At 55.2% G+C, this 27963-nt stretch overlaps 1 protein-coding gene across 1 annotated transcript; it reads right to left on the reverse strand.

The window, feature by feature from the left end:
• Window positions 1–27953, reverse strand: LOC132805642 (hepatoma-derived growth factor-related protein 3-like). The gene is made up of 6 exons (XM_060820835.1): window positions 27837–27953; window positions 9868–9944; window positions 6970–7108; window positions 6322–6492; window positions 5175–5381; window positions 1–265 (listed from the first exon to the last, which is right to left on the reverse strand). Exons 1-6 carry the CDS (start codon window positions 27921–27923, stop codon window positions 245–247), a joined length of 702 nt encoding a protein of 233 aa, XP_060676818.1. The 5' UTR covers window positions 27924–27953; the 3' UTR covers window positions 1–244.
• Between the last annotated feature and the right edge of the window lie 10 nt (window positions 27954–27963).

Genomic DNA, 27963 nt, shown 5'->3' on the forward strand with positions numbered 1-27963 from the left:
TGTGTTTCTTTTCGAGTTTAATTACCATAAAAGTCAGCTCGCTGCCTGACACTGGTGTAAAAAGCCACTATTCGCACAAACAATTCATTTTCCTTTCCAAATGTAAAATAAAATTTGTCAGCAATCAGGGAGCAGGGTGGAATGGGGAGTACGGAGAAGTGGGAGGGGACAGGGAGGAGGGTAGGGAATGGAGGGGATGACGCGTCTGCAGAAAAGGCTGGGTCTGGGTGAGTCAGTGTCCTCCTCAAACAGCTGCAGCTCCAGTCTAGGGGAGAGGGGAGACAGAAGCGAGTTAGAGTCACGCCCGGCGCAATTCTCCGAGAGCTACAACAGTCACGTGCAGCGAGACAGCAGCTGGGACTCAGCAGAACGGAGCACGGTGGTGGTGTTAGACACGCACAATGCTGAGTGGGCCATTCCTTCCATCCACACCCGTGTTAGGGAACTGGAGCTGGAGTTGGATGAACTGCGGATCATTCGGGAGGCAGAGGAGGTCATAGATCGGAGCTTTAGGCAAGTAGTTACTCCGAAAGTTCAAGATAGATGGGTGACAGTGAGGGGGAGTGGGAGGAGGAAGCCAGTGCAGGGACCCCCTGCGGTCATTCCCCTCAAGAACAAGTATACCGTTTTGGATACTTGTGGGGGGGATGACTTACCAGGGGCAAGCAACGAGGTTCAGGCCTCTGGCACGGAGCCTGGCCCCGTTGCTCAGAAGGGTAGGGTGGAGAAAGGTAGAGCAATTGTTCTTGGGGACTCGATAGTGAGGGGTACAGACAGACGGTTTTGTGGGGGCGACAGGGACTCACGTTTGGTATGTTGCCTCCCAGGTGCAAGGGTACGTGATGTCGCTGATCGTGTTTTCCGGGTCCTTAAGGGGGAGGGGGAGCAGCCCCAGATCGTGGTCCACGTTGGCACCAACGACATAGGTAGGAAGAAGGGTGAGGATGTCAGACAGGCTTTCAGGGAGCTAGGTTGGAAGCTCCGAGTTAGAACAAACAGAGTTGTAGTCTCTGGTTTGTTACCCGTGCCACGTGATAGAGAGTCGAGGAATAGGGAGAGAGAGCAGTTAAATGCGTGGCTACAGGGATGGTGCAGGAGGGAGGGATTCCGGTTTCTGGACAACTGGGGTCCTTTCTGGGGAAGGTGGGACCTCTATAAAAAGGATGGGCTACACCTGAACCTGAGGGGCACCAGTATCCTTGGGGGGAGGTTTGCTAGTGCTCTTTGGGAGGGTTTAAACTAACTCCGCGGGGGCATGGGAACCAGGACTGTAGCTTTAGGGTACAGGACCTTGAGTGTAGGGAGGTTAGGAATAATGCAGCAATCTCTAAGGAGGGTGCCTGTAACCAGAAAGGTGGATTGAAGTGTGTATACTTCAATGCCAGAAGTATAAGGAATAAGGTAGGTGAACTTGCAGCGTGGGTTGGTACCTGGGACTTCGATGTTGTGGCCATTACAGAGACGTGGGTAGAACAGGGACAAGAATGGCTGTTGCACGTTCCAGGGTTCAAATGTTTTAGTAGGATCAGACATGGGGGTAAAAAAGGGGGAGGCGTGGCATTACTTGTCAAAGACAGTATCACAGCAGTGGAATGGACGATGGAAGAGGACTTGCCATCTGAGGTAGTTTGGGCTGAGGTTAGAAATAGGAAAGGTGAGGTCACCCTGTTAGGTGTTTTCTACAGACCTCCTAATAGTCCTAGAGAAGTAGAGGATAATATTGCGAGGATGATTCAGGAAAAGAGTGAAGGTAGCAGGGTGGTTGTTATGGGGGACTTTAACTTCCCAGATATTGACTGGGAGAGCTATAGCTCGAGTTCATTAGATGGGTCGGTGTTTGTACAATGTGTGCAGGAGGGTTTCCTGACACAATATGTCGACAGGCCAACAAGAGGGGAGGCTATATTGGATTTGGTTCTAGGTAATGAACCAGGCCAGGTGTTAGACTTGGAGGTAGGTGAGCACTTCGGGGACAGTGACCACAACTCGGTGACTTTTACTTTAGTGATGGAGAGGGATAATCGTGCGCCGCAGGGCAAGAGCTATAGCTGGGGGCAGGGAAATTATGATGCAGTGAGGCATGACTTAGGATGTGTGGATTGGAAAAACAGGCTTCAAGAGAAGAACACTAATGAGATGTGGGGATTGTTCAAGGAGCAGCTACTGCGTGTCCTCGATAGGTATGTACCAGTCAGGCATGGTGTAAAGGGCCTTGTGAGGCAGCCGTGGTTTAGTAAGGAATTGGAGTCCCTTGTGAAAGGGAAGAAGGCGGCATATGTAAAGATGAGGCGTGAAGGTTCAGTTGGGGCGATTGAGAGTTATAAGGTAGCCAGGAAGGAGCTAAAGAGGGAGCTAAGAGAAGCGAGAAGGGGACATGAAAAGTCTTTAGCTGGTAGGATTAGGGAAAACCCAAAGGCTTTCTATAGGTATGTCAAGAATAAAAGGATGACTAGGGTAGGTATCGGTCCAGTCAAGGATAGTAGTGGGAAGTTGTGTGTGGAGGCGGAGGAGATTGGAGAGACATTAAATCAGTACTTTTCATCAGTATTCACTCAGGAACAGGACACTGTTGCTGATGTGAATATGGAATCACAAATAATTAGAATGGATGCCCTGGAAATATGCAGGGAAGAGGTTTTGGGAATATTGGAAAGGATGAATATAGATAAGTCTCCTGGGCCTGATGGCATTTACCCCAGGATCCTATGGGAAGCTAGGGAGGAGATAGCAGAGCCATTGGCCTGGATTTTTATGTCGTCATTGTCAACGGGAATAGTACCAGAGGACTGGAGGATAGCGAATGTGGTCCCATTGTTCAAGAAAGGGAGTAGGGATAGCCCTAGTAACTATAGGCCAGTGAGTCTGACTTCAGTGGTGGGCAAAGTCTTAGAGAGAATGGTAAGGGATAAGATTTATGAACATCTGGGTAGGAATAACGTGATCAGGGATAGCCAGCATGGTTTTGTGAAGGGCAGGTCGTGCCTCACAAACTTTATTGAGTTCTTTGAGAAGGTGACTAAGGAAGTGGATGAGGGTAAAGCAGTAGATGTTGTGTATATGGATTTTAGTAAGGCGTTCGATAAGGTTCCCCATGGTAGGCTAATGCTAAAACTTCGGAGGTATGGCATTGAGGATACATTAGAGGTTTGGATTAGGAATTGGCTGGCTGGAAGGAGACAGAGGGTAGTAGTTGATGGATTATGTTCATCTTGGAGCGCAGTTACTAGCGGTGTACCACAAGGATCTGTTTTGGGACCATTGCTTTTTGTTATCTTTATAAATGATCTAGAGGAAGGACTTGAAAGCTGGGTAAGCAAGTTTGCGGATGACACAAAAGTCGGTGGAGTTGTGGATAGTGAGGAAGGAAGTGGTAGGTTACAGCGGGATATAGATAAGTTGCAGAGCTGGGCGGAAATGTGGCAAATGGAATTCAATGTAGCTAAATGCGAAGTCGTTCACTTTGGTAGGAATAACAAGATGATGGATTACTGGGCTAATGGTAGGCTACTTGGTAGTGTGGATGAGCAGAGGGATCTTGGTGTCTATGTACACAGATCTCTGAAAGTTGCCACCCAGGTAAATAGTGCTATGAGGAAGGCATATGGTGTACTGGGCTTTATTGGTAGAGGAATTGAGTTCCGGAGTCCTGAGGTCATGTTGCAGTTGTATAAGACTCTGGTGAGGCCTCATCTGGAGTATTGTGTGCAGTTTTGGTCGCCATACTATAGGAAGGATGTGGAAGCTTTAGAACGAGTGCAGAGGAGGTTTACCAGGATGTTGCCTGGAATGGTAGGAAAATCTTATGAGGAAAGGCTGAGGCACTTGGGGCTGTTCTCATTGGAGAAGAGAAGGTTCAGGGGAGATCTGATAGAAGTGTATAAGATGATTAGGGGTTTAGATAGGGTAGATACTAAGAACCTCTTACCGCTAATGGAGTCAGGTGTTACTAGGGGACATAGCTTTAAATTAAGGGGTGGTAGGTATAGGACAGATGTTAGGGGTAGATTCTTCACACAGCGGGTTGTGAGTTCATGGAATGCCCTGCCCGTATCAGTGGTGAACTCTCCTTCTTTATGGTCATTTAAGCGGGCATTGGATAGGCATTTGGAAGTTATTGGGCTAGTATAGGTTAGGTAGGATTCGGTCGGCGCAACATCGAGGGCCGAAGGGCCTGTACTGCGCTGTATCCTTCTATGTTCTATGTTCTATGTTCTACACCCTGGTGTGCCCTTCGAAAAATTCGTCCCCACACTCCAGGCACAACGCCACCGTATCTATTCACGCACACCGATTCTCCCCACCCCCACCTTGGATAGTTAAGGGGCGTGTTTCTGAGCTCAGGACACCACCCCAGGCAGGCCAAAGGACAAGCCGCCAATGGCTGAGCCAAAGGACTGGACGCTACCGTTAGACAAACATAGGGGGCTGCAGGGGAGGGGGTGTAGGGGCTGGAGGGGGGTGACAGAGATAGGGAGGGGGTGTAGGGGCTGGAGGGGGTGACAGAGATAGGGAGGGGGTGTAGGAGCTGGAAGGGGTGACAGAGATAGGGAGGGGGTATAGGGGCTGGAGGGGTGTGACGGAGATAGGGAGGGGTTGTAGGGGGTGACAGAGATAGGGAGGGGGTGTAGGGGCTGGAGGGGAGTGACGGAGATAGGGATGGGGTGTAGGGGCTGGAGGGGAATGACGGAGATAGGGAGGGGGTGTAGGGGCTGGAGGGCGTGACAGGGATAGGGAGGGGGTGTAGGGGCTGGAGGGGGGTGACGGAGATAGGGAGGGGGTGTAGGGGCTGGAGGGGGGTGACGGAGATAGGGAGGGGGTGTAGGGGCTGGAGGGGGGTGACGGAGATAGGGGGGGTGTAGGGGCTGGAGGGGGTGACGGAGATAGGGAGGGGGTGTAGGGGCTGGAGGGGGGTGACGGAGATAGGGAGGGGGTGTAGGGGCTGGAGGTGGGTGACGGAGATAGGGAGGGGGATGACGGAGATAGGGAGGGGGTGACAGATAGGGAGGGGGTGTAGGGGCTGGAGGGGGTGACAGAGATAGGGAGGGGGTGTAGGGGCTGGAGGGGGGTGACGGAGATAGGGAGTAGGAAGTGGAAAGCGAGGGGGTCTAGACAGGTCGCCCCCTTAATGCCACCCGATTGGTGAGGGGGGTGAGGGAAGCTGGGCAGCTCCTTACCTCCTCTTCCTTTGTCTGGAGGTCAGTGGCATTAGCCAGTTCCCTCTCTGTATTCTCGCTCGGGGTCAGACTGGTCTCGTTGTCCTGGTCAGCCTTTTCCTCATGGCCAGGGTCTCCCTCCGGGTCTGCGGCAGGCTGCCTCTCCTCCCCAGCGTCCTCGTCCCCTTCCTCTTCCTCCTTGGAATCACAGAGCCGCTTTGGGGAAACCTGAGAAACCAGGAAAGGGTCAGGGTCAGGGTGGGGCCGGGCAGAGAAACGGGCGGGACAGTGAACAGCAGCGGTTTCCCAGATACAGACAGGACTGTCGGGTGGGTGCACGGGCACAGGAGACGGAGGGAGAGAGGGGAAGGGTATATATATATGACAGAGAGAGAGGTGAAGGGGAAAGAGAGGGGAAAGGGGGTGAAGAGACGGGGTGAAGAGTGAGGGGGGGTGAAGAGAGTGACAGAGGGGGTGAAGAGAGTGACAGAGGGGGTGAAGAGTGAGAGAGGGGGGTGAAGAGAGAGAGAGAGGGGGTGAAGAGAGAGGGGGGTGAAGAGAGTGAGGAGGGGTGAAGAGTGAGAGAGGGGATGAAGAGTGAGAGAGGGGATGAAGAGTGAGAGAGGGGATGAAGAGTGAGAGTGGGGATGAAGAGTGAGAGAAGGGGTGAAGAGTGAGAGAAGGGGTGAAGAGTGAGAGAGGGGGTGAAGAGAGTGAGAGAGGGGGTGAAGAGAGAGAGAGGGGGTGAAGAGAGAGAGGGGGTGAAGAGAGAGAGTGGGGTGAAAAGAGTGAGAGAGGGGGTGGAGAGAGAGAGGGGGTGAAGAGAGAGAGTGGGGTGAAAAGAGTGAGAGAGGGGTGAAGAGTGAGAGAGGGGGTGAAGAGAGTGAGAGAGGGGGTGAAGAGTGAGAGAGGGGGTGAAGAGAGAGAGAGGGGTGAAGAGAGTGAGAGAGGGGGTGAAGAGAGAGGGGGGTGAAGAGAGTGAGGGGGGGTGAAGAGTGAGAGAGGGGATGAAGAGTGAGAGAGGGGATGAAGAGTGAGGGGGGTTGAAGAGTGAGGGGGGTTGAAGAGTGAGGGGAAGGGGGGCTGCTGTGGAAGGAGGAAAGGCGTGAGGAACAGGGAGACAGAGTCCCCTCACCCCTGTCGGTCCCTCTCCCTGAGCAGATGGTACCTTTATCGGAGTGACCATCTTGCGTTTGGACCCAGCCTTCTCTAGTTTGTCCTTCTCCTTCAGCGGCTCGTCGATGACCAGTTTGCCCTCCTCGTCACTGCTGCCCTCGGGCACCTCCTTCCTCTCAGCATCGCCCTCTCCCTCCGAGGAGCTCTGTTGTGGTTCAGGGGCCTGCACACACACACAGCACAGCAAGGTCAGAAACACTGCACCCTCCTCAGCAGCACCACAGCACACCTCTCAGGCCCTGCCTATTGATCAGCTGCTCACAGGTCAGCACGGATTCCTGTAGGGGGCTGGAGGGGCGGGGGGGGGGGGGGGGGGGGGGGGGGGGGAGAATGAGATAGGGAGGGGGTGACAGAGATGGGGAGGGGTGTATGGGCTGGATGGGGTGACCGAGATAGGGAGGGGGGGTGTAGGGGCTGGAGGGGGTGACCGAGATAGGGAGGGGGTGTAGGGGCTGGAGGGGGTGACAGAGATGGGGAGGGGGTGTAGGGGCTGGGGGGGGGGGGGAATGAGATAGGGAGGGGGTGTAGGGGCTGACAGAAATAGGGAGAGGGTGTAGGGGCAGGAAGTCGGAGACAGAGATAGGGAGGGGGACTGTCTGATTCCTGAGTGAGCTCCGTGTGCTCAGGGAGCAGTGCTAACCTGATATCCTGACTTCTTGACTGTTGGGTTGTTCTCGATCTCCCACAAACCCTCGCTGAAACCTTTTCGCTTGTTCGGCTTTCCCAGCTTCTCCTTGGATTCCTCGTACGGGAACAGGTCCTTGGATCCGAGGAAGGCACTGCGAGAGGGAACCGGTGGTAAAATTACCATCAGAAACTCTCCCTCCGTCTCACCTCACGGCTCACAAAAACCATAACACACAGGAGCAGAAATTAGGCCGTTCAGCCCATCGAGCCCGCTCCGCCATTCAATCGCGGCTGATAAGTTTCTCAACTCCATTCTCCCACTCTCTCCCTGTAACCCTTCATCCCCTTGATACTCAAGAACCTATCTATCTCCATCTTCAATATCCTCAATGACCAGGCCTCCCCAGCCTTCTGTGGCAGTGACTGCCATAGATCCCCCACTCTCTGGCTGAAGAAGTTCCTCCTTATCTCCATTCGAAAAGGGTCTTAGCTTTACCCTTGGGTCCTAGTCTCTCCTCCTAATGGAAATAACTTCCCAACATCCACTCTGCCCAGTATTCTGTAAGTTTCAATTAGATCCCACCTCCTCCTTCTAACCTCCATCCATACAGACCCAGAGTTCCTCAAACATTCCCCGTGTGTTAAACCTTTCATTCCTGGGAATGTTGTCATGACCCTCCTCTGAACCTGCTCCAGGGGGTCAGTCCATCCTTCCCAAGATGTGGGCCCCAAAACTGCGCACTACACTCCAAATGTGGTCCGACCAGAGCATCATAACACCTCAGAGTCAAACAAAATGTGAGAGGGGAAAGATACAAAAGAGACCTAAGGGGCAACTGTTTCACACAGAGGGTGGTGCGTGTATGGAATGAGCTGCCAGAGGATGTGGTGGAGGCTGGTACAATTGCAACATTTAAGAGGCATTTGGATGGGTATATGAATAGGAAGGGTTTGGAGGGATATGGGCCGGGTGCTGGCAGGTGGGACTAGATTGGGTTGGGATATCTGGTCGGCATGGAGGGGTTGGACCGAAGGGTCTGTTTCCGTGCTGTACGTCTCTATGACTCTATAAGCAGTCATCAACTCAAAACGCCGTTCCAAAAATCTCAAAATCCCAGGGAGGGAGCTGTGTGTGGTCCGGACAGGGTGGGGGGAAGCTTACAGAGTTGAGGGGACACGCCAGTGAAAGGGAGGGGTGTGAGGCGGGTATGTGGGAGTGGCTGACATAGAGGGAGAGGAACACGAGGAGTCCATTCAGCCCATCGAGCCTGCCCCACTCTTCAACCTGATAGTGGCTGATTGAATACTTCGATGCTGTTGACCCAGCCATCCCCCCCAGGAGTGAGAGATCTACCAACCTCTACCCTCAAAGACTGAGCTTCCACAGCTCTCTCTGTGGGACGGAATTCCAAAGATTCACCACCTTCTGACTCAACTCAAGTCTCCTCAGTGGTATCCCCCCTTATTTTGAAATCGTGGCCCCTGGCTCTACACTCTCCAACCATCTGACATGCATCAACCCTGGCTGTCCAGTTTTATGTAGCTGAGATGACCTCTCATTCTTAAACCTCCAGAGCGTCAGGCTCCATTCACCCACTCTCTTTCTCTCTCTCCACAGGACGGTCCCAGCATCCTGGGGACAAATCTTACTGCATTCCCTCTGTGACAATCATATCCTGAACTGCGCACACAGTACTCCGGGTGTGATCGAACCAAGCTGCTGGACAATCAAAGCTAGACCTCACTCCTCCTGTACTCGAACCCTCTCACAATAAAGGCTAACGTTCCAACAGGCTTCCGAATAGTTTGCTGCACCTGAACGTTGGCCTCCAGTGACTTATCGACAAGGACACCGGAGTCTCTTTGTACCTTTACACTTTCCAACATCTTACCATTTAAGAACTATTCTCCCTAATTGAATAACCTCACACATTTGCACACTGCGTTCCATTGGACATGTTCAGCCCACTCATCAAGTCTGCCCAATTGCTCTTGATGCTGCCTTTTACATCTTCCTGAGCATGCAAGGGACAGGCAGAGAAGCCAGAGAGAGACAGACAGACAGACACACAGCGAGAGAGAGAGAGACAGACACACAGCGAGAGAGAGAGAGAGACACACACAGCGAGAGAGAGAGAGACACACACAGCGAGAGAGAGAGAGAGAGAGAGAGAGAGAGACACAGCGAGAGAGAGAGACACAGCGAGAGAGAGAGAGAGACACACACAGCGAGAGAGACACAGCGAGAGAGAGAGAGAGAGAGAGAGAGAGAGAGAGACACGGCGAGAGAGAGAGAGACAGACACAGTGAGAGAGAGAGAGAGAGAGAGAGAGATACAGCGAGAAAGACGCACAGTGAGTGAGAGAGACAGGCAGACAGAGTGAGACACACAGCGAGAGAGAGAGAGACACACACAGCGAGAGAGAGAGAGAGAGACACAGCAAGAGAGAGAGAGAGAGAGAGACACAGCGAGAGAGAGAGAGAGACACGGCGAGAGAGAGACAGAGAGAGAGAGACACAGTGAGAGAGAGAGAGAGAGATACAGCGAGAAAGACACACAGTGAGTGAGAGAGACACACACAGTGAGAGAGTGACACACACTGAGTGAGTGAGAGAGAGAGATATGGCGAGAGAGAGACACAGCGAGTGAGACAGAGAGACACAGACAGAATGAGAGGGACAGAGAGTGAGATGGACAGAGGGTGAGAGGGACAGAGGGTGAGAGGGACACACAGCGAGTGTGAGAGAGACAGAGAGAGAGAGAGAGAGAGAGAAAAAGAGAGAGAGAGAGACAGACAGACAGAGACAGAGAGAAGAGAGAGAGAGAGAGAAAGAGAGAGCAAGATAGAGACAGAGAGACACACACAAAGCCAGAGCCAGAGCCCTTGGCAGGGTGAACTCTCTCACTTACGTCTCATGGGTGCCGAAGAAAAAGATGGGGTATTTGTTGGATGGCGATTTCACGGCTCCTTCTGGAAGCTCATCGATCTGTGGAGTCAAACAAGAGTCAGAACTGAGAAGGGAGCTTCAGCACAGTGTTAGGCTTCAAAACAAGACCAAGAGCCCCACAGCACATCATTTGGGGTTAATGTGGGGAGACATTTGGCCCTTCAGAACTAGCCTGGCCGGTACCTCCCTCCGTGAGGCAAAGAGAAAGAGGACAGACAGCCTCGCACAGCCCGGCTTCCACTGATGTGACGAGAGGCTCGCTCCGACAGAACGCGCGGCCAGCGACGACTCCCCATTGGGCAGGGAAACAAGCCTGCATTCCTCTAGCGCCTTCCAGCAACGCTGGACAGTGCTGCGCAGCTGCTTGCGTTCCTTCACCACATGCTCCCACCCCTCACACTCACCGCAGAGCGGAGGGAGACATGGGCAATTGGCACATGCACAGCAAAATCCCACGCCCCCCCCTCGCTATAGCAAAGGGAAGTGCCAATCGAGGAGGAGGAGGAGGGCGTGTGGTTTTCTTGGGGTGGGGGTCAAATGCGGCGTGGTGCAGAGGAGACCCATCAGACCTCAGAGCGGAACCGCCGCAGTCCATTCAGCCCATCGAGCCTGCTCTCCCATTCAACAAGACAGGGGCCTGATCCGGTCACCCTCAACTCCACTCTCCAATCTCCTCCCCAACACCCTCGATTCCCTTCCTGAGGGTAAACCTCTCTCCCGCAGCCTTGAAACATCCTGGAAATCGGGGGAAGAGGAGGGGGCGGGAGGAGGATTCTTCAGGACGGAGATGAGGAGACATTTCTTCACCCAGCAGGCAGCGAGCCTGTTGAATTCATTACCACGGGGAGTAGCTGATGCCAAAACACTGGATGTATTCAAGAGACAGCTAAATGTGGCACTTGGGGCGAATGGGGTCAAAGGTGACGGGGAAGAACGCAGCTGTCGAGTAGGACGATGAGCCATGATGATGATGATGAATGGCAGGGCAGGCTCGAAGGGCCGAATGGCCTCCCTCGACTTTCTACGACCCAGCCTCAACAGCGCAGTAAAGAGTTCCTCAGATTCACTCCCCCGCGGAGAGAATGAATTCCTCCCTGTCTCTTGCCTACAACGGGGTGACCCCCACTTCCCCACCCCCCACACCTCGTTCTGAAATGACGCCCTCTGGTCCCGGTCTGTACCACAACGGGGAAAACAATCTGGCGAGTGTGGTCAAACAGAGGGACCTGGGGTGGGGGATGGGGTTCAGGTCCTTAATTCTTTGGAATTTGTATCACATGCCGACAGGATGGTGAAGGGGGCGTTTGGCACACGCGCCTTTTGAGTGTCAGAGTTGGTGGGGGGGGAAGGCATCATGTTGCTTTTGTCCAGGACGTTGGCGAGGACCTAGATCAGTACAGGCCCTTCGGCCCACCATCAACCTAACCCCTCAGATTCCTGCCGTCCACGTACTGAGGCCCCTTCTGGAGTGCTGTGGCCAGTCCTGCTACAGGGAGGAGGTGACTGAACTGGGGAGGGTGCAGGAAAGACTTACTTGGACTGGGACTGCAGGCTTTGAATTACAAGGAAAGGCTGGCACTTCTTTTTCCCCCCACGGGAGGGGCGACCTCATGGAGGTTTATAAAATCGTTAAAGGGTACAGTCAAGGTGAAGAGCACAGGCCTTTCCCTATCTCCGCATATCGTGGAGAGAAAAATTAAAACAGACCTGAGGGGCGAAAGTTTTCCAAACAGAGGGTGATGCATGTATGGAATGAGCTGCCAGAGGAAGTGGTGGAGGCTGGTACAACTACAGCAGTTAAAAGGCATCTGGGTGGATATATGAATAGGAAGGGTTTGGAGGGATATGGGCCAAGCGCAGGTAAATGAGACTAGCTTGGTTTGGGAAACGTGTCTGACATGGACCAGTTGGACCGACAAGTCCGTTTCTCTGTTGTACGGCATTATTATCGCTCCACATCCACCCTGTCCAGCCCCTTAACTATCTTACAAAAATCCAAACGGACTGCTGTCCATCAGAAACAAGAACAGAAACTGCCGGAAAAGCTCAGCAGGAGACCGGCAGAAATCAGAGTTAACCTTTCGGGCCCGGTGACCCTCCTTCAGAACCGTTCTCCCCCCCAGGAATCCTGTACGAGTGAGGTCACCCCTCGTTCTCCCAAACTCCCAGGCCCAAACGGACTCAGCCTCTGCTCATCGGCCGTTCCCTCCACACCCGGGATCAGCCTTCCTTAGAGAAGGGGCTCAGACCTGGGCCGGTATTCCAGCTGCGTGCACTTCGACAGGGAGCAGCGTGGAAAAGCACAGCCGGTCAGGCAGCACCCGAGGAGGAGCGCCGACGTGAGCCCTTCACCAGGAAGGTGAAGGGGACTAACTAGATCAGCGGGCGATCTGACCCACCAGAGAGCCGGACACGGTTATCTCTGCAGTGTCTGGTCAACCTGGCCCTGATAAAACACCTCGCTCTCGCTTAAAGCCGCGTGCTGCTGGCGTTATCTCAAAGGCCACTGTCGCTGGGATGGGGGCGGCGCCACAGAAATAAACTCCTGCTGGCCCTCTCTGCCGGGCAGGGCTCTGTGAACGAGCTGATAAGGAGCTCTCTCTGAAAGTGAACTCTGTCCTCTCCAGCTGCTGGGCTGGTTCACTCCACACGGCCACTATCCCACCACCCCCACCCCCCTCACAGAGCTCTCTGTCTCCTCCCACGCCCCTTACGGACTGGCCGCAGGGAAGTATTTGACACAAATCCCTCCCCGTGGCAGGGGGAGGGGTGGGTACCGCCATCTTTATCCTTTAAATGCTGTCATTGTACCAGCCTTCACCACTGGCTGGGATGGAGTTTAAAAACAGGGAGGTTACGCTGCAGCTGTACAGGGAGCTGGGGAGGCCGCGCCTGGGAGTAACTGTGTCCAGTTTCGGTCTCCCCTCCTTGAGAAAGGATGTACTGGACCCTGGAGGGGGGTGGTGTACAGGGAGGGGGGGGATGTCACTCCGGAGTGGAGAGGGTTATCTCGGGAGGAGAGATTGAGGAGACTGGGACTACACTCATCCGAGGGAGGGGTCTGATAAAATGAGGAAGGGCCTGGATAAGATCGAAGCAGGGAGGTTGTTCCCGCTGGAGGGTGAAACTAGAACGAGGGGGGGAGGGCGTACCCTCAAAATAAGGGGGGGGGGGGCAGATTTCGGACTGAGCTGAGGGGGAACCTCTTCACCCAGGGGGTTGGGGATCTGTGGGATCCCCCGCCCAGTTGAGGGGACCTTGTTGAACGTCTTTAAGGCAGAGATAGATTTGGGGACAGTAACGGGATGAAGGGTGACGGTGAGAGGGGCGGGGGAAGTGGCCAGGGTAAGATCAGCCATGATGTTATTGAGTGGTGGAGCAGGGGCCCAGATGGCCTACTCATATTTCCCCATGCTCATTACTTTCACATTTGGTTTTGTTTCCGTTCCATTTGCTGCCTGTCCCTAATTGCCCCCTTGAGAAGCTGGTGGTGAGCAACTGTGCCCAGGGAAGCAGTGCCCTGGAATCTCGCTGTAGGGGAGGGGGTTAAAAAGAGCCAGCCGTTGGCACGGGGCCCTTGGCTGTACTCCCGCAGCGTCCCGGTGTGTAACCTGCCTCTCCAACTCGGAATCTAATCCCTGAGGCTGCTTTGTCTGATCCTTATCATCCAGTTTTAATCCCCGGGAGCAGACTGCACTTCCACTAAACTGCCTGGCAGATGGCAAGGGTATGGCCCACAGAGGGACAGGGAGACACTGCCCGCTGGCTGGGTTTACAGTCAGGAGGAGGAATTCAGCGACTCTCGAGTCATAGAGACGTACAGCACGGAAACAGACGGTCCAACCCGTCCATGCCGACCAGATATCCCCAACCCAATCTAGTCCCACCTGCCAGCACCCGGCCCATATCCCTCCAAACCCTTCCTATTCATATACCCATCCAAATGCCTCTGAAATGTTGCAATTGTACCAGCCTCCACCACTTCCTCTGGCAGCTCATTCCATACACGTACCACCCTCTGTGTGAAAAAGTTGCCCTGTAGATCTCTTTTCCCCTCTCACCCTAAACCTATGCCCTCTAGTTCTGGACTCCCCGACCCCAGGGAAAAGACGTTGCCTATTTACCCTATCCATGCCCCTCATAATTTTGTAAACCTCTATAGGCTCACCCCTCAGCCTCCGACACTCCAGGGAAAACAGCCCCAGCCTGTTCAGCCTCTCCCTGTAGCTCAAACCCTCCAAATCTTTTCTGAACCCTTTTAAGTTTCACAACCAGGTAATGTTAATTCATCCAGTCCCGTTTGCCAGCACTTGGCTATATCCCTCTAAACCCTTTCTATTCATTAAAACGTTGTAACCATACCCCAAATCTACCACTTCCTCTGGCAGCTCTACACGCACCACCCCAAAAATATCGCCCCTCAGCTCATCTCCCCTTAAAACTATACCCCTCTAGTTCTGGACTCCACCCCCACGCTGGCAAAAAACTATTCACCCTAAGCATGCCCCTCATGATTTTATAAACCTCTGTCCCCTCAGCCTCCAGGGAAAGCAGCCCCGGCCTATTCAGCCTCTCCCTGGCGTTCAAACCCTTCAACCCCGGCGACATCTTTGTAATTTTCTGAACCCTGTCAAGTTTCACATATATGTATATCGTTCCGATATATTGGTGCCTTTTTTTTTAATAAACAAAGCAGGGCCACCGTTTGTCGGATACAGAGGGTACGGTGATATTGTCGCACTGGGATCTACTGCAGGTCAGGAAGCAGTGGGTTGGAGGAAGGGGGGGTGATCGGTGGGGATGGAGATTACATGGGTATGGGACTCGACGCCACCGGGGCAGACAGCGGGAGGTCAGCCAGGAGGTGTTCGAGACAGCAAATCGACTGTAGAGGGGGCCCAGCCTTGTACTGACCGGCCAGCCCCCCCTCTCTCTCTCTCTCTCTCATTCTCACCTCCAGCTGGGAGAGAGAATCAGACAGACCAATCCATCGCGGACTTCCCACTCGCCCCAGACCTCGGGTGTCTCAAGCCAACCACCCACCACACCCAACCCCTGCCTGCTCTGACCCTCAGCTCAATGGGAAACTGAGCCAGTCCAACCTCCCAGGGCCACAACTCAGCTGTCGCTGCACCCCTCAGCTAATGACGGACAGCCTTGTACTCAAGTTAAAGTCACTAACAAGCCAACCAATAACTATTGCTGAGACAGCTGTGACCAAATTCAAAGGGAGCGGGCACTATCAGAGGGTTAGCACTGAGGGAGCGGGCACTGTCAGAGGGTCAGCGCTGAGGGAGCAGACACTGTCAGAGGGTCAGCGCTGAGGGAGCAGGCATTGTCGGAGGGTCAGTGCTGAGGGAGCGGGCACTGTCGGAGGGTCAGCACTGAGGGAGTGGGCACTGTCGGAGGGTCAGCACTGAGGGAGCAGGCATTGTCGGAGGGTCAGTGCTGAGGGAGCAGGCACTGTTGGAGGGTCAGCGCAGAGAGAGCGGGCACTGTCGGAGGGTCAGCGCTGAGGGAGTGGGCACTGTCGGAGGGTCAGCGCTGAGGGAGTGGGCACTGTCGGAGGGTCAGTGCTGAGGGAGCAGGCATTGTCAAAGGGTCAGCGCTGAGGGAGCGGGCACTGTCAGAGGGTCAGCACAGAGAGAGTGGGCACTGTTGGAGGGTCAGCACTGAGGGAGTGGGCACTGTCAGAGGGTCAGCGCTGAGGGAGTGGGCACTGTCGGAGGGTCAGCGCTGAGGGAATGGGCACTGTCGGAGGGTCAGCGCTGAGGGAGCGGGCACTGTCGGAGGGTCAACACCAGATGCCAAGGTGTCAAAGTGCCCCCAACAGTGCCAGCAATTCTCTCCGAGCTGAGATCCCATTGTGACACATAGGTCTTGTTTTATTAGAGGGGGCTTAGTGCCAAGGCGGGAATGTGTGCAGGGCGCGTCTCTCTGGGAGAGGGGTTTGTGTCTGTAAGGGCGCATGTGAGAGTGTGTGGAGGTGTGTGTCTATAGAGGTGCGCATGTGTCTGTAAATGTGTGCGCACGTGTCCCATAAGGACGTGCGTTTGTCCGTGGGTGGGTGTGTGCGTGTTTGTCTATTGGAGGGTGTGTGTGCGTGTCCATCTGTAGGAGGGTGCATGTGTTTGTCTGTCAGTAAGTGTATGTGTGTGTGTTTCTATGTCTGTAACTGTGTCAGTCTGTAAGTGTGCATGCGCACCCCTGTCTGTCTGTAAGAGTGTGCACGCGCCTCTCTGTAACTGTGTCTGTCTGTAAGTGTGCATGTGCGCCCCTGTCTGTCTGTAAGAGTGTGCGTGCGCGCGCCTGTCTGTACATGTATCTGTCTGTAAGTGTGCATGTGCGCCCGTCTGTCTGTAAGAGTGTGCGCGCCCGTGCCTGTCTGTACATGTATCTGTCTGTAAGTGTGCATGTGCGCCCCTGTCTGTCTGTAAGAGTGTGTGTGCGCGCGCCTGTCTGTACATGTATCTGTCTGTAAGTGTGCATGTGCGCCCCTGTCTGTCTGTAAGAGTGTGCGCGCCCGTGCCTGTCTGTACATGTATCTGTCTGTAAGTGTGCATGTGCGCCCCTGTCTGTCTGTAAGAGTGTGCGCGCCCGTGCCTGTCTGTACATGTGTGTAAGAGTGCGCGTGCACGCCCCTGTCTGCCTGTAAGTGTGTTTCTGTAAGTGTGCGTCTGTAAGTGTACGTGTGTGTGTCTATCTGTAGTTAAGTGTCTGTAAGTGTGTGTGTGTGCGTGCGACCGTCTGTAAGAGTGTATGTCTGTCTGTTGTGTGTGCGCGCGCGTTTGCGTGTATCCGTGCATATCTGTAAAGGCAATAAATAAACGGGTAGCTACATAGACACAGGGTGGGGGCACAAATCAATCAGATAACCAGCCAGGAGTCTAAAGTTCACATCCAACACCCGAAAATAAATCCCTTCGGTTCAACAGGTTGTACTCCACACCCCAGCCCCAGCCACGGCCCTGCCAGCAACAATTTCAATGCAGGCCCTGTCTCGGAGCTTGGGGGTGGAGGGGTGAGGGGAGGAACCTGGTTGAGCAGAGCACAGCAACATAGCGTGTACGCCTCTGCCGAAGTCTCTCTGATCTGTCCATCCTTGCTGACTGTGAGCTGCCTGTACTGCTCAAAAACAAAGCTTTTCACTGCACTTCGGCACACGTGACACTAAATCAATCAGAGAAAAGGGAGCCGCGCTCCCAGACACTACAGCTCCGATTCCACAAGACTCCAAAGAGTTCCGGCTCACTGGGCTGCCCCCTCCCTTACCCCTCCAACCATTTGGCGATAAAGGGCACAACGGAAACCGGAGATCGTTCTGCCCAGGCTGACCGTGCAATCCCCAGCTGGGGTCTCTGCAATTCCCCCTTCCCCCACGAGGTGAGGTAAAACGAATCGCCCGATAAACCCAGGTTGAGGAGCAGCGCCTGGAGACGGTACCACGCCTCCCATCTATCCCCCACCACCCTCGCGTTCCTGAAGCTGGGTTGGTGACCCACCCGCTTGGGGGACTGTGCCAACCCACCCGCTGCTCAGAACCAGCTGGACGGACCCGTCCAGAGAGCTGGCACGGAGACATACAGCATTGGAAACAGACCCTTCGGTCCAACCAGTTCATGCCAACCAGATATCCCACATTAATCTCGTCCCCTTTAGAGTGACAAAGCTGTACTGCACAGAATCAGACATTTCGGTCCAACCCGTCCATGCCGACTAGATATCCTAAAGTAATCTAGTCCCACTTGCCAGCACTTGGCCCATATCCCTCCAAACCCTCCCCATTCATATACCCAACCAGGTGCCTTTTAAATGTTGTCATTGGACCAGCCTCCACCACTTCCTCTGGCAGCTCATTCCATACACACACCACCCTCTGTGTGAAAAAGTTGCCCCTCAGGTCCCTTTTAAATCTTTCCCCTCTCGCCCCAAACCTATGCCCCTCTGGTTCACCCCAGGGAAAACACCTTGTCTATTTACCCTATCCATGCCCCTCATGATCGTATTAAACCGCTAAAAGGTCACTCCTTCAGCCATGACAGGAGGAACAACGCTGCGTCAACTGACGATCCAAGGAGCCTTCACCCTTCTCCCCCCCGCTCCCTCCCAACCTCCAGAGTTTGAAACCAAAAAACTATTAATTTTTTTTTGTTGAAATTTTCAGAACAATATACAAGCAGAATCTGGCCAAAACTATAAGCATACTTCCATAATTTTAAAGGAAATGAGAGACATTTGGAATCTGAAAGGGGACAATGCTTTATAAAGAACTTCCCAGAAATCTATGTGTCCATGTCATCTCCAGCCTCAATTTAAAAGTATTCTTAAGTTTCCAATCATTACAACTCATGATGTGATGCGTGCGGATTAAATTTATTTCAGTCCCTTAGATTTCATTCTTCGATGAGTTCAGGGGATAGAATCCCTAGTGTGGAAACAGGCCCTTCAGCCCAACAAGTTCACACTGACCCTCCGAAGAGTATCCCACCCAAACCCATTCCCCTACCCTATTACTCTACACTTATCCCTGACTAATGCACGTAAATTACACATCCCTGAACGCTATGGGGCAATTTAGCACAGCCGATCCACTCTAACCTGTACATCCCTGGGCACTAAGGGACAATTTCCCATGGTCAATCCACCCTAGCCTGCACATCCCTGGGCACTATGGGACAATTTCCCATGGCCAATCCACCCTAGCCTGCATATCCCAGGGCACTATGGGACAATTTCCCATGGCCAATCCACCCTAACCTGCACATCCCAGGGCACTATGGGACAATTTCCCATGGCCAATCCACCCTAGCCTGCACATCCCTGGGCACTACGGGACAATTTCCCATGGCCAATCCACCCTAGCCTGCACATCCCTGGGCACTATGGGACAATTTCCCATGGCCAATCCACCCTAGCCTGCATATCCCAGGGCACTATGGGACAATTTAGCATGGCCAATCCACCCTAACCTGCACATCTTTGGACTGTGGGAGGAAACCAGAGTACAGGGAGAATGCACAAACTCCACACAGACAGTTGCCTGAGGCTGGAGTCGAACCGGAGTCCCTGGTGCTGTTAGGCAGCAGTGCTAACCACTGAGCCACCGTGCTGCCCATGGGGCAGACAACCCAGCCTTTACTGCCTGACCCGATCTGCCCCCTTGGACAATCTGGTGGTGAGCTGCCTTCGTGAACTAAGGGATGGTTCCCCCATCCGGTTGAAGACAAATGCTCATTGTAGAATCCCTACAGTGTGGAAACAGGCCATTCGGCCCATTGCGTCCACACTGACCCTCCAAATGGGTAATATTTTCCCCAGTAAACCTGCACCCCAAGGGGCTAACTCTCCTCCATTCTATGTATTCCACTTCCCAGTGGTTAATAACCTCTCTCCTCATGTACACATAATATAGCTCCCATTATTAATACCCCACCTCATATTCATCTGTCCCACCGCTCCCTCCAGTGGGTAACACTCTTTCAACAAGTACAGTATTACCCTCTCGCCATGGAATATCCCTCCCTCAGACAGGAACTGCCCCCGCAATGCCCTCATTGATCACCCCCAAACTACTGAATAATTTGCTCCCCATATATACACCATCCTCCGTGAAGAATACGCCATTCCCAGTGGGAAACGTCCCTCTCCCACATAATAAACCCTTCCGTCTGTACCAATCCCCTCCCCAGTGGGTATCTCCACACCCCCCCAACCACTATAACAACTCCACTCCCCCACATAATCACTAACTTCCCCCCATAATAGCTCCCTCCTCCCAGTGGGTAACTACCCCCTTCTCCCCCGCCCCTCCCTCCCCACCCCCAGTGGGTAACTACCCCACCCCCAGTGGGTTACTAACCCCCTCCCCCCCCAGTGGGTAACTACCCAAGTTGGCAACTACCCTCCCTCTCCCCCTCCACTCCCCTCCCCGTGGGTAACTACCCACCTACCACCCCTGTGGGTAACTACCCCCCTTCCCCCGTGCATAACTACCCCCTCCCACCTCCAGTGGGTAAATACCCCCCATGGATAACTACCCCCCCTCCACCCACCCTGTGGGTAACTATCCCCTCAATGCCCCCTCCCCCAGTGCATATATCTCACTCCCCTCCCCCCCCAAGTGGGTATATCTCACCCTCCTTGCCCCCCCCCAGTGGGTATATCTCACCCCCCCTCTCAGTGAGTATATCTCACCCCCCCGCTGCCCCAGTGGGTACATCCCACCCCGTCTTCCCCCCCACCCCAGTCGGTAACTACCCCCCTCCACCCCCAGGTGGGTAACTCCCCCTCTCCACCCCTAGTGGGTATCTACCCCTCTCCAACCCCAATGGGTATGTCTCACCCCTCTCCACCCCCCCCAGTGAGTATATCTCACTCCCCTCACCTCCCAGTGGGCATATCTCAGCCCCCCTTCCCCTCCCAGTGATTGTATCTCACTCCCTCATCCCTCCCCAGTGAGTGTATCTCACCCCCTCCCCCACCCAGTGAGTATATCTCACCCCCCTGCCCCTCCCAGTGGGAGTTTCTCACCCCCTCATCCCCCCAGTGAGTATATCTCACCCCCCCTCCCAGTGGGTGTATCTCATCCCCCTGCTCCTCCCAGTGGGATTATCTCATCCCCTCAGTGGGTATATATCTCACCCCCTCCCCCTCCCAGTGGGTATATCTCACCCCCCTCCCTAGTGGGTATATCTCACCCCCCTCCGCTCCCCAGTGGATTATCTCATCCTCCTCCCTCCTCAATGGGTATATCTCACCCCCTCCACCTCCCCCTCCCCAGTGGGTTCATCCCACTCTCCTCCCCCCTCAGTGAGTACATCTCCCCACCACCTCAGTGAGTATATCTCACCCCCCCCCCAGTGGGTATATCCCACCCCCCTGCCCCTCCCAGTGGGAGTATCTCACCCCCTCATCCCCCCCGTGGGTATGTCGCACCCCCTCCCCCACCCAGTGTATCTCACTCCCCCTGCCCCTCCCAGTGGGAGTATCTCACCCCCCCCCCCACCACTTCCCAGTGGATATATCTCACCCCCTCCCCTAGCGGTGGATATATCTCTTCCCCCTCCCTCCCCCAGTGGGTACATCTCACCCAGCTCCCCTCCCCCAGTGAGTATATCTCACATCCCTCCCCTCCCCGAGTATATCTCACCCCCTCCTCTACTCAAGTGAGTATATCTCACCCCTCTCCCCTTCCAGTGCGTATATCTCACACACCCCCGGGCGTATATCTCAACCCCCTCACCCCCCCCCGTGGGTAAAACTCACCCCCTCCCCCCCCGCCAGTGGGTATACCTCACCCTGCCCCGGTGAGTATATCACACACCCCTCCCTCCCCCAGTGGGTATATCTCACCCACTCCTCCCACTGGATATATCTCACCCCCCCCCGCCACTGGGCATTTCTCACCCCCCACCCCAACCCAGTGAGTATATCTCACCCCCCACCTTCCCCCAACTGAGTATATCGCACCCCCCTCCGAGTATATCTCACCCCCCAGTGAGTGTATCTCACCCCCCCACCTTCCTCCCACTGAGTATATCTCACCCCCCTCCGAGTATATCGCACCCCCCTCCTTCCCCCCAGTGAGTATATCTCACCCCTTCCCTCCCCCCCGTGGGTATATCACACACCCCTTACACCCCCCAATGGGTATTTCTGACCCCACTACCCCCCCCAGTGAGTATGTCTCATCCTCCGAGTATACCTCACCCCCCCCAGTGAGTATATCTCACCGCCCGCCCCCCCCAGTGAGTATATCTCACACCCCTCCCCTCCCAGTGGGTATATATCACCCTCCCTCCCCCTAACCCCAGTGAGTATATCTCACCGCCCGCCCCCCCCTACCCAGTGGGTATATCTCAACCCCCTCCCCCTACCCCCAGTGAGTATATCTCACCGCCCGCCCCCCCCCCCCCTACCCAGTGGGTATATCTCACCCCCCTCCCCCTACCCCCAGTGGATATATCTCACCTCCTGTACCCCCCCCCACTACCCAGTGGGTATATCTTTCCGCCTCCCCCCCCAGTGGGTATATCTCACACCCCTCTCCCCCAGCGCCAGTGGGTATATCTCACCCTCCTCCTCCTCCTCCCAGTGTGTATACCCCCACTCCTAGTGGGAAAACCCCACCCTCCAGTGAGTCTATCTCACCCCCAGTGGATATATCTCACACTCCTCCCCATCCCAGTGCATACCCCACCCCCGTGAGTATATCCCACCCACCCACCCCAGTGGGTATATCTCACTCCCCTCCCCCAACCCCAGTGGGTATATCTGACACCCCTCCACCCCCGTGGATATATCTCACCCCACCTCACCCTCCCAGTGGGTATATCTCGTTCCCCCCCTCTCCGTGTGTATATCTCAACCCCCTTCCCTCCCAGTAGGTATACACCCCCTCCCAGTGGTATATCCCCCGACAGTGAGTATATCTCACCCCTCTCCCCTCCCCAGTGGTATATCCCACCCCCCCTTCCCCAGTGGGTATATCTCAACCCCCCGCCCATGGGTAGATCTCATCCCGCCTGTGGATATATCTCACCCCCTCTCCCACCCAGTGGGTATATCTCACTCTCCTCTCTCGCCCCGACCAGTGGGTCTATCTCAACCCCCTTCCTCCCCCCCAAGTGGGTATATTTCACCCCCTCCCTCCCCCCCAGTAGGTATAGCATCTTCCCCCCCACCTCCGTGAGAATATCTCACCCCCTCACCCCCCCGTGAGTATAACTCACCCCTCACTACCCGTGAGTATAACTCACCACCCCCGTGAGTATATCTCACCCCCACGAGAGTATATCTCAACCCACTCACCCTACGTGAGTATATCTCACCCCCCCTTAACCCCCCCGTGAGTATATCTCACCCCCCTCATCCCCCGGGAGTATATCTCACCCCCCTTAACCCCCCCGTGAGTATATCTCACCCCCCTCATCCCCCGGGAGTATATCTCACCCCCCTTAACCCCCCCGTGAGTATATCTCACCTCCCTCATCCCCCGCGAGTATATCTCACCCCCCTTAACCCCCCCGTGAGTATATCTCACCCCCCTCATCCCCCGGGAGTATATCTCACCCCCCTTAACCCCCCCGTGAGTATATCTCACCCCCCTCATCCCCCGGGAGTATATCTCACCCCCCTTAACCCCCCCGTGAGTATATCTCACCCCCCTCATCCCCCGGGAGTATATCTCACCCCCCTTAACTCCCCCGTGAGTATATCTCAACCCCCTCACCGCCCCGTGAGTATATCTCACCCCCCGTGAGTATATCTCACCTCCCCTTAACCCCCTGCGAGTATATCTCTCGCCCCTCACACACTCCCGTGAGTATATCTCACCCCCCTCAACCCCCAACGTGAGTATATAACCCCCTCACCCCCCCATGAATATATCTCACCCCCCCGAGTACATCGCACTCCCCACAAGTATATCTCACCACTCCCGTGAGTATATCACACCCCCCTCACTCCCCCGTGAGTATATCTCAACCCCCTTACCACCCGCGTGAGTATATATCACCCCCCCTCACCCCACCGTGCATATATATCACCCCCACTCACCACCCCGTGAGTATATATCACCCACCTCACCCCTCCCGTGAGTATATATCACCCCCCCGTGAGTATATCTCAACCCCCTTAACCCCCCCGTGAGTATATCTCAACCCCTTACCCCCCCGTGAGTATATCTTACCCCGCTCACCACTCCCGTGAGTATATCTCACCCCCCCTCACCCCCCCGTGAAAATATCTCACACCCCTCACCCCTCCCGTGAGTAGATCTCACCCCCCTCACCCCCCCGTGAGTAGATCTCACCCCCCTCACTCCCCCCGTGAGTAGATCTCACCCCCCTCACTCCCCCCGTGAGTATATCTCACCACCCCGTGAATATATCTCACCCCCCTCACTCCCCCCACGAGTATATCTCACAACCCTCACCCCCCGTGAGTATATCTCACCCCCCTCACACTAACCGTGAGAATATCTCACCCCCTCACCCCCCCCGTGAGTATAACTCACCCCTCACTACCCGTGAGTATAACTCACCACCCCCGTGAGTATATCTCACCCGCTCACTCCCTGTGAGTATATCTCACCCCCTCACTTCCTGTGAGTATATCTCACACCCCTCACCCCCCCGTGAGTATATCTCACCCACCTCACCACCCCGTGAGTATATCTCACCCCCCTCACTCCCCCCGTGAGTATATCTCACCCCCCTCACTCCCCCCGTGAGTATATTTCACCTCCCTCACACTAACCGTGAGGATATCTCAGCCCCCTCACTCCCCCTGTGAGTATATCTCACCCCCCTCACTCCCCCCGTGAGTATATCTCACCCCCCCGGGAGTATATCTCACACCCCTCACCCCACCGTGAGTATATCTCACCCCCCTCACCCCCGAGTACATCTCACCTCCCTCACCCCCCCGTGAATATATCTCACCCCCCTCACACTAACCGTGAGTATATCGCAGCCCCCTCACTCCCCCCGTGAGTATATCTCACCCCCCTCACTCCCCCCGTGAGTATATCTCACCCCCCCAGGAGTATATCTCACACCCCTCACCCCCCCGTGAGTATATCTCACCCCCTTCTCCCCCCCCGTGAGTATATCTCACCCCCCGTGAGTATATCTCACCACTCTCAACCCCCCCGTGAGTATAACTCAACCCCGCGTAAGTATATCTCACCCCCCTCGTGAGTATAACTCACCCCCCCGTGAGTATATCTCACCCCCTGACCCCTCCCGTGAGTATATCTCACTCCCCCGTGAGTATATCTCACCCCCCTCACCTCTCCCGTGAGTATATCTCACTCCCCTGTGAGTATATCTCACCAATCTCAACCCCCCGTGAGTATATCTCACCCCCCGTGAGTATATCTCACCACTCTCAACCCCCCCGTGAGTATATCTCACCCCCCTCACGCCCCGTGAGTATAACTCACCCCCCTCACCCGTGAGTATAACTCACCCCCCCGTGAGTATAACTCAACCCCGCGTAAGTATATCTCACCCCCCTCGTGAGTATAACTCACCCCCCCGTGAGTATAACTCACCCCCCCGTGAGTATATCTCACCCCCTGACCCCTCCCGTGAGTATATCTCACTCCCCCGTGAGTATATCTCACCCCCCTCACCTCTCCCGTGAGTATATCTCACTCCCCTGTGAGTATATCTCACCACTCTCAACCCCCCGTGAGTATATCTCACCACTCTCAACCCCCCGTGAGTATATCTCACCCCCCGTGAGTATATCTCACCACTCTCAACACCCCCGTGAGTATATCTCACCCCCCTCACGCCCCGTGAGTATAACTCACCCCCCTCACCCGTGAGTATAACTCACCCCCCCGTGAGTATATCTCACACCCCCACCCGTGAGTATAACTCAACCCCGCGTAAGTATATCTCAACCCCGCGTAAGTATATCTCACCCCCCTCGTGAGTATAACTCACCCCCCCGTGAGTATAACTCAACCCCGCATAAGTATATCTCAACCCCGCGTAAGTATATTTCACCCCCCTCGTGAGTATAACTCACCCCCCCGTGAGTATAACTCACCCCCCCACCCCTCCCGTGAGTATATCTCACTCCCCCGTGAGTATATCTCACCACTCTCAACCCCCCGTGAGTATATCTCACCCCCCGTGAGTATATCTCACCACTCTCAACCCCACCGTGAGTATATCTCACCCCCCTCACCCGCCGTGAGTATAACTCAACCCCGCGTGAGTATAACTCAACCCCGCGTGAGTATATCTCACTCCCCTCACCCCGCCGTGAGTATAACCCACCCCCCCGTGAGTATATCTCACCCCACTCACCCCCCGTGAGTATAACTCACCCATCCCCGTGAGTATAACTCACCCCCCCCCATAGGGTATATCTCACCAACCTCATGGGTATATCTTCCCTCCCCCTCCCAGTGGGTATATCTCCCCCAAGTGGGTATATCACGCCCCTCCCTCACCACCCAGTGGGTATATCACCCCCTCACCCCAAATGGGTATATCTCCCCTCCTGCCCAGTGGGTGTATATATCCCCTCCCGCCCAGTGGGTGTATATATCCCCCCCAATGGGTGTATATATCCCCTCCCCCCACAGTGGGTGTATATATCCCCCCCAGTGGGTGTATATATCCCCTCCCCCCACAGTGGGTGTATATATCCCCTCCCCCCACAGTGGGTGTATATTCCCCCCCCAGTGGGTGTATATATTCCCTCCCCCCACAGTGGGTGTATATATCCCCCTCCCCCCCCCAGTGGGTGTATATATCCCCCTCCCCCCCCACAGTGGGTGTATATATCCCCGCCCCCCCCAGTGAGCGTATATATCCCCTCCCCCCCCACAGTGGGTGTATATATCCCCTCCCCCCCCAGTGGGTGTATATATCCCCCCCAATGGGTGTATATATCCCCTCCCCCCCACAGTGGGTGTATATATCCCCTCCCCCCACAGTGGGTGTATATATCCCCCCCAGTGGGTGTATATATCCCCTCCCCCCACAGTGGGTGTATATATCCCCCTCCCCCCCACAGTGGGTGTATATATCCCCTCCCCCCACAGTGGGTGTATATTCCCCCCCCAGTGGGTGTATATATTCCCTCCCCCCACAGTGGGTGTATATATCCCCCTCCCCCCCCAGTGTGTATATATATCCCCCTCCCCCCCACAGTGGGTGTATATATCCCCCTCCCCCCACAGTGGGTGTATATATCCCCCTCCCCCCACAGTGGGTGTATATATCCCCCTCCCTCCACAGTGGGTGTATATATCCCCCTCCCCCCCACAGTGGGTGTATATATCCCCCTCCCCCCACAGTGGGTGTATATATCCCCCTCCCCCCACAGTGGGTGTATATATCCCCTCCCCCCCCACAGTGGGTGTATATATCCCCCTCCCCCCACAGTGGGTGTATATATCCCCCTCCCCCCACAGTGGGTGTATATATCCCCTCCCCCCACAGTGGGTGTATATATCCCCCTCCCCCCACAGTGGGTGTATATATCCCCTCCCCCCACAGTGGGTGTATATATCCCCTCCCCCCACACAGTGGGTGTATATATCCCCCACACAGTGGGTGTATATATCCCCCCCCAGTGGGTGTATATATCCCCCCCCAGTGGGTGTATATATCCCCCTCCCCCCACAGTGGCTCTCTCTCCCCTCCCCCCACAGTGGGTGTATATATCCCCCTCCCCCCCACAGTGGGTGTATATATCCCCCTCCCCCCACAGTGGGTGTATATATCCCCCTCCCCCCACAGTGGGTGTATATATCCCCCTCCCCCCACAGTGGCTCTCTCTCCCCTCCCCCCACAGTGGGTGTATATATCCCCTCCCCCCCCACAGTGGGTGTATATATCCCCCCCCCCCCCACAGTGGGTGTATATATCCCCCTCCCCCCACAGTGGGTGTATATATCCCCCTCCCCCCACAGTGGCTCTCTCTCCCCTCCCCCCACAGTGGGTGTATATATCCCCTCCCCCCACAGTGTGTGTATATATCCCCTCCCCCCCCACAGTGGGTGTATATATCCCCCTCCCCCCACAGTGGGTGTATATATCCCCTCCCCCCACAGTGGGTGTATATATCCCCTCCCCCCCACACAGTGGGTGTATATATCCCCCCCCAGTGGGTGTATATATCCCCCTCCCCCCACAGTGGCTCTCTCTCCCCTCCCCCCCCACAGTGGGTGTATATATCCCCCTCCCCCCCACAGTGGGTGTATATATCCCCCTCCCCCCACAGTGGGTGTATATATCCCCTCCCCCCCCACAGTGGGTGTATATATCCCCTCCCCCCCCACAGTGGGTGTATATATCCCCCTCCCCCCACAGTGGGTGTATATATCCCCCTCCCCCCACAGTGTGTATATATATCCCCCTCCCCCCCAGTAGCTCACCCCCCCCCCTCCCCGGTCCTTACCCGGGCGGGCCAGTGCGGGTAGCCCTTCATCTTGGCGAACACCAGGTCCCCGGCTTTGTAATCCTGTTGGCGGTTCATCCGCGACATCCCGCCCGCGCCCGCGCCCGCGCCCCTCCCCCGGCCCCTG

Source organism: Hemiscyllium ocellatum, chromosome 50 (assembly GCF_020745735.1).
Source record: "Hemiscyllium ocellatum isolate sHemOce1 chromosome 50, sHemOce1.pat.X.cur, whole genome shotgun sequence".
In the NCBI taxonomy this organism is placed as follows: domain Eukaryota; kingdom Metazoa; phylum Chordata; class Chondrichthyes; order Orectolobiformes; family Hemiscylliidae; genus Hemiscyllium; species Hemiscyllium ocellatum.